The sequence below is a fragment of the Lucilia cuprina genome, chromosome 4 (genome assembly GCF_022045245.1).
Source record: "Lucilia cuprina isolate Lc7/37 chromosome 4, ASM2204524v1, whole genome shotgun sequence".
NCBI classification, from domain to species: Eukaryota; Metazoa; Arthropoda; class Insecta; order Diptera; family Calliphoridae; genus Lucilia; species Lucilia cuprina.
This window is the reverse complement of record NC_060952.1, coordinates 7193859-7206273: the sequence shown is the minus strand read 5'-3', so window position 1 is coordinate 7206273 and position 12415 is coordinate 7193859. Positions and strand designations below refer to the sequence as shown.

Below are 12415 nucleotides of genomic sequence, written 5' to 3'. Positions count from 1 at the left end.
AAAGAGTAACTAAAACAAATTATTTCTATATTTTAATTTAACTCATAAATAAATTTTATATCTCCAGCGTTAAAAAGGTGTTTAATCATTTAAAAAGAATATATATAATTTGTAGCACGAACATGTTTAAATACATACATATTTTAAAATTCATGTTTTAAGCACAAAACGTTATTTTAATAAAATTATTTATAATAATCATTATAAAAATAATAACTGAATTTGTTGCAATATTTTAAGTCAAGTTGCTAGTTAGTTCAGTTAGTTTTTATTATTTCACTCAGTTTTTACATGCAATTTCGTTATTTTGAGTGCAAAAGCAATTTAAAATTTTGTATGAAAACACTCAGTTTTTGTTAAAAAAAAATAAACTTTATTCTATTTACAATTAAATTATAAATATAAATACAATAAAAATTTTTCTTATTTTACAAACTAATCACGAAATTTAAAACCTTTTGCTATTAAATCCTTGCGAGCTTCTTGTATCTGTTCTTGCAATTCTTTGGCAGCTTCGGGACAATCATTGAAGGTAAACGTACGATATAATACAGTACCAGCGGCATATAACTAAAAGTTAAACATAATTTAACTTAATTTTAAAAGTCAAAATATAAATAAACTTACTCCAAACATTATGACCAAAATATAAGGCAACAATTGCAAAGGAAATAGTAATTTTTCCATGCCCGGTGTTTTAATGGTGGCAAATAAAATACCAAAATATGGCACCAAAAATAACAATAAGTACATCAACCAACGTTGTAAATTTGTCATGTTGTTTATAATTTTTGTAATATTTAATAGTTTATTAATAAGAAAAGGAATGTACTTAAAAAATGCTAGTAAAACTTTGTTAAAAAATTGATAACAATAAAAAAAGTGACAGAAATATTGTGTGGCGATGTGTCAACATAAACAGCTGGTTGGGTATAAAAACAAAATGCGAGTGCTGCCAACTCTTAAATAAAAATGGGGAATTTTTCCTCTCATGGTTGGCAACGTGAATGTACAAAAGTCGTTAACTTTAAAAATTTTTAGGTAAATTTATTTTAAGTATAATGTCAGTTGTAATTCAGGTCTGAGTTGGGGAACAACTCTCGCGTCATCGTTTTTATTTCTTAAGGACGGTCAGGCTTGTGCTTGTTGCTGGGCTTTCGACGGAATTACTTCTCACCCCGCACTAATTTAATGCACTACTTCGTATAACTGTTCTAAGTTATGCGTTGTCTTCATTAAACGCGTGCTTTCGTTTTACCTCAGAGTGAGGTTATGTTTTTTATTGGTGGAGACCATAGAATACTCACGATATGACCTGGTGGAGACCATTTAAACTCGAATATAAACTGGTGGAGACCATTAAAACTCTGGAATTTTTTTGATTATGATGATTCAATGATATAACTTTTTTATTTTTGTGGGATAACCTGGCAGTTTGTGAGTTTAATAATTCCGCCAACACACTTCAAAGTTAAAAAAAAAAGTATAATGTACTCAATACATAAATAAAAAGTTAAACTATAGAAAAAATATGAAATTATTGTTCATTGGTGGATACAAACAAAGTAAAAATATGATATTTAGAGTCAAAATAAATAGTTTTTCTGTCCTATCGCTGTCAGCTTTAGCTATTTAGTACAAATCAGCTTTTTCAGTAAAAACCATGTTTTTTGGTAAAAAAAACACGTTTTCAGCTATTTTTGTAAAAATCGGCTATTTTTGTATAAAAATCAGCTGTTTTGGTCAAAAATCAGCTTTTTGCTAAAAATCAGCTGTTTTGGTAAAATTCTGCTATTTGGGTAAAAATCAGCTGTTTTTGTAAAGATCAGCTGTTTTGGTGAAAATCACATGTTTTGGTAAAAATCAGCTGTTTTAGTAAAAATCAGCTGTTTTGGTAAAAAATCAGCTGGTTGGTCAAAATCAGCTGTTTTGGTAAAAATCAGCTGTTTTTTGTAAAAATCAGCTGTTTTTGTAAAAATCAGCTGTTTTTGTAAAAATCAGCTGTTTTTTTTTAAATCAGCTGTTTGGTCAAAATCAGCTGTTTTGATAAAATTCAACTGTTTTAGTAAAAATCAGCTGTTTTGACAAAAAATGAGCTGTTTTTGTAAAAATGAGCTGTTTTGTAAAGATCAGCTGTTTTGGTAAAAATCCGCTGTTTTTTTTAAAAATCAGCTGTTTGGTCAAAATCAGCTGTTTTGGTAAAAATCAGCTATTTTTTAAAAATCAGCTGTTTTGGTAAAAATCAGCTGTTTTATTAAAAATCAGCTGTTTTGTAAAAATCAGCTTTTTTGGTAAAAATCAGCTGTTTTGGTAAAAATAAGCTGTTTTGGTATAAATCAGCTGTTTTGGTAAAAATCAGCTATTTTGGTCAAAATCAGCTGTTTGGTAAAAATCAGTTGTTTTTGTAAAAATCAGCTGTTTTGCTAAAATTCAGCTGTTTTGCTAAAATTCAGCTGTTTTGGTGAAATTCGGCTGTTTTGGTAAAAATCAGCTGTTTTGGTAAAAATCAGCTGTTTTTTTTTTAAATCAGCTGTTTGGTCAAAATCAGCTGTTTTGGTAAAAATCAGCTGTTTTTGTAAAAATCAGCTGTTTTGGTAAAAATCAGCTGTTATTTTTAAAAAATCAGCTGTTTGGTCAAAATCAGCTGTTTCGGTAAAAATCATCTGTTTTTGTAAAAATCAGCTGTTTTTTATATCAGCTGTTTTGGTAAAAATCAGCTGTTTTTTATATTAGCTGTTTGGTCAAAAACAGCTGTTTTGGTAAAAATCAGCTGTTTTTGTAAAAATCAGATGTTTTGTAAAAATCAGCTGTTTTGACAAAAAATCAGCTGTTTTGGTAAAAACAGCTGTTTTGGTAAAAATCAGCTGTTTTTGTAAAAATCAGTTGTTTTTGTAAAAATCAGCTGTTTTAGTAAAAATCAACTCTTTTGGTAAAAATCATCTGTTTTGACAAAAAATCAGCTGTTGTTGTATGAATCAGCTGTTTTGGTAAAAATATGGTGTTTTGGTAAAAATCAGCTGTTTTGCGAAAAAATCAGCTGTTTTGGTATAAATCACCTCTTTTTGCAAAAATCAGCTGTTTTTGTAAAAATTTGATAATTGGTGGATTTGGTAGAAATCAGCTGATGTGGCAAAAATCAGCTATTATAAAACATACAAATTTTTAAGTATAGGGTAGGTTGTATAAATTAGACTCTTTCCCACGTACTTTCCCGCAATTTCAATAATTTCTTCTTAGTGGATCAATTACTACTTAACAATATGTATTTACAATTTTATCTTAAATACTAATTTACACATCATTAATGCCAATTGAACAAATTTCCGAACGTAAAAGATTACGAATACGGCATCCCATAATTTGATACATTATTAGATCCTTCTGAACAGTGTTGCCAACAAAAAGCTGAAATTTAATTGAATGAACAAATTTTAAATTAACAAAGTATTTGCAATAAAACTTACCTTTGGCTCTGTGCTTAATGCCCACAATTCCTGTTCTTTCTGTTGATTTTCACTTAACTTAAGACCCGTGACAAAACGCCATTGCTGTGGACCATAAGCTACCACATTCAAATCATCTGCCGTATAATTTCTACCCTCTTTCCAACGTATCAGAGCACTCGAACCTATAATACTGCAATATAAATTTCCATAATTATCCATAGTTTCAGATTCACATTGAAGACCTCGAGACCCTAAATTGGTAAAATATTTATCTATTAAAGTATAGCCTTTGGGATAATACCACAGCGATTCGTTATTAACATATTTTAAGGGAATGCGTATCTCAGTGAAACTATTCAAAGAATGGAAATATAAATAACGTTCTGTATGTAAGAAAGAACATAATTAGTGATGTTTTTTATAGTTCCGTTTAAATTAATTAATTACCCGTCATTTTGTTAGTTTTTGGACTTAAACTAACAGTAAATATGCCATCATGAACATTATTTCGAAAAGTTTTATCTGGCTTCATAAGTTCATGTTCTATGCGCCAAGATTTATTCTTTAACATATTGTAAACAATTAAACCATGACCCCAAGCATCTGATACATAGACGGTTGTATCTAAACATTCTGCTACAGACTTGACATCGGCTACCATATCAGTATAAACCGAAATACCTGCTTTATAATTATTACTAGGAAGTTTGTAACGATGTATCAATTCATCTGTATTTAAGTCGAACACTAAAAGTTGGGGAGCACACCATTGCAGAGAATTAATTTGTCCTGAATCTATAATCCATAATCGGCCACATTCATCAATCTGTTCAAATGAGGGAATGTAAACAAAGAATTATGTAGTTTAAGTGGCTGAGTACTGTGATATATATTGCTTACATGAGATCTTAGAGCCGATGTTATAGAAGTGCAATTTAATCCATGACTTTTATGCCATTCATAGCTGGGATATGCGGTCACCCTTGGATTGTTTGTAATATTTTGATCTTCTTTTAATATCGTGGCCAATGAGTAAGGAACTCCAAAATTTAATCGAGGAATTGTGAGAAAGATTCGAAGTTTATTGTCTTCTAAAAAAATATTTTTTATAAAATATGATCGGGCTATATCGAGACTATTGTCTAAACTATATTCAAGATGTGCGATTAGGCTATAGACTAGACTATAGACTAGACTATAGACTAGACTATAGACTAGACTATAGACTAGACTATAGACTAGACTATAGACTAGACTATAGACTAGACTATAGACTAGACTATAGACTAGACTATAGACTAGACTATAGACTAGACTATAGACTAGACTATAGACTAGACTATAGACTAGACTATAGACTAGACTATAGACTAGCCTATAGACTAGCCTATAGACTAGACTATAGACTAGGCTATAGACTAGACTATAGACTAGAGTATAGACTTGACTATAGACTAGACTATAGACTAGAGTATAGACTTGACTATAGATTAGACTATATACTAAACTATAGACTAGACTATAGACTAGAATTAGGAATTATAAAGAAGATAAAAGCACTAATAGTATCCCAGATGATTGATTAGTCTACAGTCTAGATATTAGTCCAGACAATGGTCTAGTCATAGTTAAGTACAAACTGTAAAATATACAATTCTAATGATATGATTCTTAACATAACAAACAGACATACATATGTACACTTGAAAATATAATTATTTACCTTTATACTGCACATCTAGATCTACCGGTAATTGAATTCGATTAATATCATAGTACGAATTGTTAACAGCAAATTCTTTATCAATTGAAGTTGGAAATGTCATATTAATAGAATGAGACCATTGATGTAGCGTATAAAATTGTCTTTCACGCAATACAGTTCCTTGACACTCAAATATCGAAATTAAAAGGATTAAGCTTATAAATAAACACAATATAAGACGACACATTTTTCTTCAAAAAAGGCAGTTATAATAGCAGCAGGGCACGTCTTTACCACACCTTCAACAAATACCAACTGAATTTGAGATAAGTTAAAACTTAAGATTTTTATTACAAAACAACTGAGTATAACACAACAAACTCCAACGAACCAAACAGAATGAATACAAACAGATCATCATCCATCTAACCCAGCTTCGATCTTTCTAACAAGACAACAGCATCATGAAACATAAAAAAAACAATCAACCAGACATGAAGGAAACCCCTTTATCAAATAATTTTCTCTCTTTCTCTCTTTCTCCGTCTACCTTTTGGTACGGCTGGTTGTATGTTTGAATGAAACTAAATAAATAAATACAGAAAGAATTCTAATCTAAACAAACCATTCAATTTTGATTTTGTTTTGCGCTCATAATGTAAGCAGCAGAAACTTCTCAAGAACCTGGATGAACATAAAACATATTGTTCACTTGTCTCGTTACAAGTACTTACATAAAAAATCGTGAAGATCAGTGTGTATTTAGGCGCTAACAAGTTGTAATTGACTATTTATGCCCTTTATCTATGGTTGTTTATCTTACGACTGTTTTAAGGTCTTACCAAACAATACTGTTGGTAAAAAAAGGTGTTTTGAAAATTTATGGTAAAGGAAATTCACAAGTCTATATATCAGACTTCAGTTCAATTTAAACTTCTCGTTGGACTATAATTCAGACCAGGACACACTTAGAAAGGTGACTGCATCACTAAAACAATACAAAAACAACATGTATTTTGTTTTTGTACTAGAATCAGACTAATGTTAAAAATGACATAAAACATGTAAACAAATAACATTCTTAACATGTTAACCATAAAAACTTTGACATTATGCATACTCTATATAAAATAATAATCAGCTGCTTTATTGCAGTCACCTTACTTTATTATGCCATGATTCAGACTATAGACTATATTCTGAGCTCTTGGCAAGACTATATAGTATAGACCAGAATTTATTTATATACCAGTTTATAGTATAGAAACAGAAAGAGTGTAGAATAGAATATAGTCCAGAGTATAGCAAGTTTATAGTTTAGAAAGACCTGGTTCACACTGGGAAACTTTTGTTAAGAGACTTTTGATTTTGTGTGTGAGAGAAAGAGATGGTTCATATTTCATTTTCTTTCTCTCACATACAAAAATCAAGAGTTTCCCAAAAAAAGTTTCCTAGTGTGAACCAGGTCAAACAGTTTAGAGTATAGAAACAGAAACATTATGGAAAAGAACAGACTATAGAAAATAAAATTGAAAAAAAAACTAGATACCAGGCTATAGTTAAAACTATAGACTGGTCTAGACTCTAGAGCTTAGACTATATTCTATAGTTATAGCTTAGACTATAGTGCAGTTTAGTCTAAACGCCGGACAATAATCCAGACTATACACCAGATTGTCTACAATGTTTAAATAACATTTCTTTCTATGATACCCTTTCCTAAAAGACATTTGTTGTTGTTATTTCGCTTAACAAGTGTGAGAGTTTCTTTCCTTCAACTCCTTCTTTTTTTTGGGTTTTATATCCACTTATTAGCTGCATTAGTAAGTTGTGTCTTGGACTGGTAGTTTTTCAGTTTCTTTATTATATGATGTACGACGAGTGTGTGACTGTAAATAGGAATGTATGATTGTCTGTTGTATGTTAGTTGTCTCTTTAGCAAGAACATTTTGTTTTATTCTTTAAACATCAATATAAACATTGTTCTTTGTATTGTTACTGTTGTTGTTATTGCTGGGAACATTTGATTCCTTTTTATTGATGCCGCATAAGTTTTTTTTTGGTGTATAAGTAATTAATATGGGTGTTTTCATAAGATTTCAGACCCCATAATAAGAAAACGTATTGAACTATATTTAGACTATATAACAGAGAGAGTATATAACAGAGTACAATAGTCCAGACAAGGTTATGGTTTAATCGATATACAAGACTATAGTCTAATGACTAAAGACTAGGCTATAGAATAGTGTTTAATCCAGGTTAGAGACAAATTTATAGTAGGACAATAGTTAATAATGTCAACTAGACTATAGTCCAGACTTGCCTTGTAGTCTAGTATATATTTTGCTCTATATTATAAACAATAGTCTGTACTACAGTCTAGTTAATGGTCCATTCTACAGTCTAGACAATGTTGCATTCTACAGTTTACACTATAGTCTAGTCTAAACTACAGTCTATTGTTCAGACTATAGCCATAAACTAGGCAATAGTCCACAATATAGATTTATTCCACACAATTAAAACGTCCATACACGCAGAGAAAAAACATGGTTGTGGTAACCATGTTCTAAGAGCAACATATTATGGTTAAAATTATGATTGTAGTCTAAATATATTATGGTTATTGTAACAATTTAAAAATGGTTAAAATCAGCTAAAACATTGTATCATAATATTTTTAATTTACCATAATATTGTTTGTTATACATATAATATTATAAACCAAATGAGAATTATTTCAACTCATTTTATTTTATTGTCGCTTTAAACAACACACACACAAAATAATATGTGTGAGGTGTGTGGCTAAAGTTATTTTGTTGTTGTAGCAACAGATATAGAACAACAAAACATATAATGGTTATTTATAACCACAAAACATATAATGGTTATCATTAAGTTAAAATATTTGTTAGTAACATAATATGTTTTAGTCGTTACCATTGCTTAGTTATTGCAAAAATAATTATTTTTCATTGAATCATACTCAAATTTATAATTGCCATGAACATGAAAATGATTATATTAACAACAATATTATTTAAATAGCATTAAAATAACAATTATATGTTTTTGATAACAATATATTGTTACAGTGAACATAATTTAGTTATAGTAACCATGTCGAACTATGTTTTTTCTCTGCGTGTAGTCTAGACTATTCACTAGACTATAGTCCAGAATATAGACTGCACTTTAGGCCAGACTTTAAACAAGTCTTTTGTACATACTATAAACTAGACTTAAGTCCAATATATAGAATAGAATCTAGTCCTGACAATAACCCAGATTATAGTTCAGAATTTGATGTCCACACTGTAGTCAATGCTTTTTTTTCTACATATTGTATGGAAACACCTTTATGTGATTATAATCATGAAATTTTATATAAAAAATACTATATGGTTGTCTCGTTAGTCTATTAGCCTGTTGCATTTGTTATGGCGCAGTGTGGCTAAGAGTTATTACAAATGTCAAAAGATGAGAAAGGTCTTGTTTTTTTTTTTGTTAAAGAAGGGATAAACATTACAATTCTTAAAATTACCTACCGTATAGAGGAAGAAATGTTCACACATTTTTGTTTTCCCAAAAATAAAAAAACAGAGAAACCACTTAACTCCGTGAAATATAACGTTAATATAACAACCATGAAATTGTTTAGAAATTGTTTTTCTAACACGTTATTTTTTTCGTTCCATAAGAACCCCGATTTTATAGTTGATAATAAATTAAGAATATTAGTAAGAAAAAACATGTGTTTTTTTCGATTTTTAAGAAAAAAATTACAAAACTTGATTTATTCGATAAAAATAAATTTGGTAGTATTTACAATAAAAAAAGAACTGTTGCACTTCTAATCATAAATTCCTTTAATTTCTACACTGTTTACCCAATAATAACTCATCCATGCCACATTTTTGTATGCGATAATTTATCTCTGTAAAATCAGTGGTACCACTAAAAGTCTTTTGCAAACGATTCGACAGCATCCACACCTCTTCTTTACCTCTCGGATTGCGTATCACCTTAAGACCACTTATGAATTGTAGGGTTTCAGGATTTTCAGCCAATATCATGCGATTACGTGGCGTATAGGGAGTACGTATATTCCAGCCGATTAAAGCGATAGGTTCTAAGAAACCACACAATAAGAAACCATTTGCTGACATAGCAGAAGCAGCACACTGTACACCTCTATGACCCAACAACTTAAATTCATCTAGTGACGAAGCTAAACCAAAACCAAAGTTTGAGGAATTGTTTATCACATCCAAGGGAACCGCTACTTGAGCATCATTTGATAGAGCATGGAAATATAGTAATCGCCTTAGACCCAAACCTCTGGGTGTCATCGATAGGCCAAATACGCCATCTAATAGTTCAAAACTTTCGCCAGCTATTGTATGTTTACTAAAGTCGGGATCAGGAAAAGTGTATCGATTTTCAATGCGCCAAGAATCATCATTAACAACATCATAAACAATTAACGAAGTACCGGTAGCATCAGCCATATAAACAAATGCCTTGGAACAGGTACCCAATGGTGGGGGATCATCAATGTCGACAAGAGGTGTTACAAAGCGGCTAACACCAGTTCTAAAAACCTTTGGTGGTAAACGATAGCGATGAACCATTGTTCCTGTTTTAATGTCGTATACCACCACTTGTGGTTGACAATGTTGAACGAACTCTATTTCACCACTGTCCAATATCCACATGCGACCACAGGCATCGATCTACGAAGATAGAAAAAATGTTAAAATTACAGCATTTGTTAAAATTCTGTTGAAAAATCGATAGAATGGTCTTCGTTGAATTGGTTTTCGAAATCAAAAGTAAAGTTTTAGAATATTTGGGTCAAATCATTGGAATTTGAGTAGAGTTATTTTCACTTACTTGTATACGATAAACCGATGTTAAACCATCACAATCTTGACCATGCGAACTATGCCATGAATAGTCGGGATACGGTTGAAATTCTGAACCATTTGGACGTTGAACATCTGTCAATGTGGCCAATGAATAGGGTACCCCACTGCCAAATCTTGGTATGGTTATAAAAACGGTAGGTTCATCGGAATTTTCTATAAATTTTAAAACATATTAATATACATTCAATTATACATTCCAATTATACATTCCATTTCATACTCACGTGGATAGTAAACATCCACATCGATAGGTATAGGATGATCTGGATCATATTGTCCGCTATTTAATGCCGCATTACGTACACTTTCCGATGGAAAAGCAAATTCTAAATTTTTTCCTTCATATATTTTTATCAGATCTTTATATCTACTAATCGGCGGTGGTTTCTTATAGGCAGGTCTGACTAGTGTCTCCGCCGCATAACTGTCTGCTTTGGCATAACTATATGCGGAAATGTGGTTTACAATGTTGATTGTTACTAAAAGCAGACTAAGCCATAGACTAGTATTTAGTTGCCTGAAACAAAATGGGGGAATTTTTTAAACGTAATTAATTTAGAGTTCTGCGTTTCATTAACAAACATGTTTTGCAATTAAGATCATATTTTATTGAGTCTAGAATTAAACGGCTACTAAAAGCCGACAAACAAGATGTGATGCTACATTCTAATTTATTATTATTATTATTTTTTATTTATTTATTTGTAGTTAAATATTTTTTAGATTTTTTGGAATTTTTTTTCCAAATCGCAGCATGAACAGATTTTAGTTATTTTTAGCAAAAGAAATGTTCGTTTAAATTCTCATTAAGATTAAAATGTTGCATAAGATATGAATTTCGTAATAAATAGTATGATATTTTACAGTAATTGTCTAAAATTGTATTAACCTAGGAACCTATTTGCTAGGGTTCTATAGTTGAAACGCCAAGTCGACTTTTGACTTTTTGCATTTTATGAAAAGTCGACTTTTTGCATTTTATGAAAAGTCGACTTTTTGCATTTTATGAAAAGTCGACTTTTCGACTTTTTGCATTTTATGAAAAGTCGACTTTTTGCATTTTATGAAAAGTCGACTTTTCGACTTTTTGCATTTTATGAAAAGTCGACTTTTCGACTTTTTGCATTTTATGAAAAGTCAACTTTTCGACTTTCGACTTTTTGCATTTATTAATTAGATTTTTCGACTTTTTTCATTTAATTAAAAGTCGATTTTTCGACTTTTAATAATTTATAATTAGTCGACTTTTTTAATTTTTTCCGACTTTTCGACTTTTTGACTTTTTTTGACTTTCCGACTTTTCGACTTTTATTTACAAAGTCGACTTTTCGACTTTTTTCATAGACGATAGTCGAGTTATCGACTTTTTTGCAACAAAATTGTCGACTTCGACTTTTTTCGACAAAAAGTCGATTGTTCGATTATTCGAAAGTCGATTTATAGAACCCTACTATTTGCTCTAAAATACAACTAGAAAACAAAACTTATTTAGATTCTGCCGCCATTACTTTTAACAATTGGTGATTAAATAGTAGTTGTAAAAAGTTTCCATAAAACCAGAACTTTTGACTAAAGATCCATAAAACATGTGTGATATCACCATTAGATCTAATACTATGGATAAATGTTTCTGATTCTTTAGAGTTTCTAACGGGTTTTCTAGGAACAAAGGTTATAATCTAGTTGTAACTAACTGAAAAATAACTGGATTTTAAAAAGTTCCTGTTAAGTTATTCTTAAGAAAAAAGTCAAATATTTTGTTCTAACGAAGTCGAAAAGTTGACGGTCTTTTAAAAACAAAGTCGAATAAATGATACGTCGAATCATAAATATTCCTCATCCAAACGTTGTATGTTTATGGTTTTTATTAAGATCTATTTAGTTGATTTTAAATTGGAAACTTTTCGTCTGTTAGAATCTGGAACGATTTTTCAGAAAGTTTTACACTGTGTTTCTGTATGTCTGGAAAGAACTATAGAGTATTATTTCTCCAACATTTAAAGTGGCTGTCGTGCCACGCACAAATTCAAAATAAGTGTTAAAAGTCGCATATCTCAAAAGTTAGAATCCTTAAATTTTTATATGTACAACTTTGATATTCATAAGAATATTTTTGTACAAAATGGGCGGAATGGCTGTAGTGGGCGTGGCGCCTTCCACATAAAGAAAATATTAAATCGTTATATCTGAGAAAATATAACAGTTAGAGTTATTAAAATATATTGGAACTACTTTAGTAAAAATTTGATTATTTAAGGAAAAAAGGGGCGTGGTACCTTCCATATAAATTTAATACAAAAAATCGCTTATCTGGGAAACTATAAAAG

General features: G+C 30.4%; 3 protein-coding genes across 4 annotated transcripts in view; all 3 read right to left on the bottom strand.

Moving 5' to 3' along the window:
• Positions 1–350: 350 nt before the first annotated feature.
• On the bottom strand, positions 351–890 carry LOC111675676 (dolichol-phosphate mannosyltransferase subunit 3). Its single transcript, XM_023436481.2, has 2 exons — positions 628–890; positions 351–570 (listed from the first exon to the last, which is right to left on the bottom strand). The coding sequence occupies exons 1-2, from the start codon at positions 775–777 to the stop codon at positions 436–438; spliced, it is 285 nt and encodes a 94-aa protein (XP_023292249.1). The 5' UTR covers positions 778–890; the 3' UTR covers positions 351–435.
• Positions 891–3123: 2233 nt separating this feature from the next.
• LOC111675684 (major royal jelly protein 1) lies at positions 3124–5482 on the bottom strand. 2 transcript variants are annotated; one of them, XM_046950048.1, is made up of 5 exons: positions 5170–5482; positions 4347–4534; positions 3894–4272; positions 3465–3829; positions 3124–3405 (listed from the first exon to the last, which is right to left on the bottom strand). In XM_046950048.1, exons 1-5 carry the CDS (start codon positions 5396–5398, stop codon positions 3292–3294), a joined length of 1275 nt encoding a protein of 424 aa, XP_046806004.1. In that variant the 5' UTR covers positions 5399–5482; the 3' UTR covers positions 3124–3291. The 2 variants fall into 2 exon arrangements, with proteins under 2 accessions (XP_046806004.1, XP_023292260.1); XM_023436492.2 differs by having other exon boundaries at positions 3233–3405; positions 4347–4537.
• A 3439-nt stretch (positions 5483–8921) lies between these two features.
• LOC111675685 (protein yellow) overlaps positions 8922–12415 on the bottom strand; it is a 4831-nt gene continuing 1337 nt past the window's right edge. The window contains exons 2-4 of the mRNA XM_046950046.1: positions 10313–10605; positions 10054–10241; positions 8922–9893 (exon numbers count right to left, since the gene is read on the bottom strand). Coding sequence (XP_046806002.1) covers positions 9027–9893; positions 10054–10241; positions 10313–10605 — 1348 coding nt within the window. The 3' untranslated portion in view covers positions 8922–9026. The remainder of the gene's footprint in view (positions 9894–10053; positions 10242–10312; positions 10606–12415) is intronic.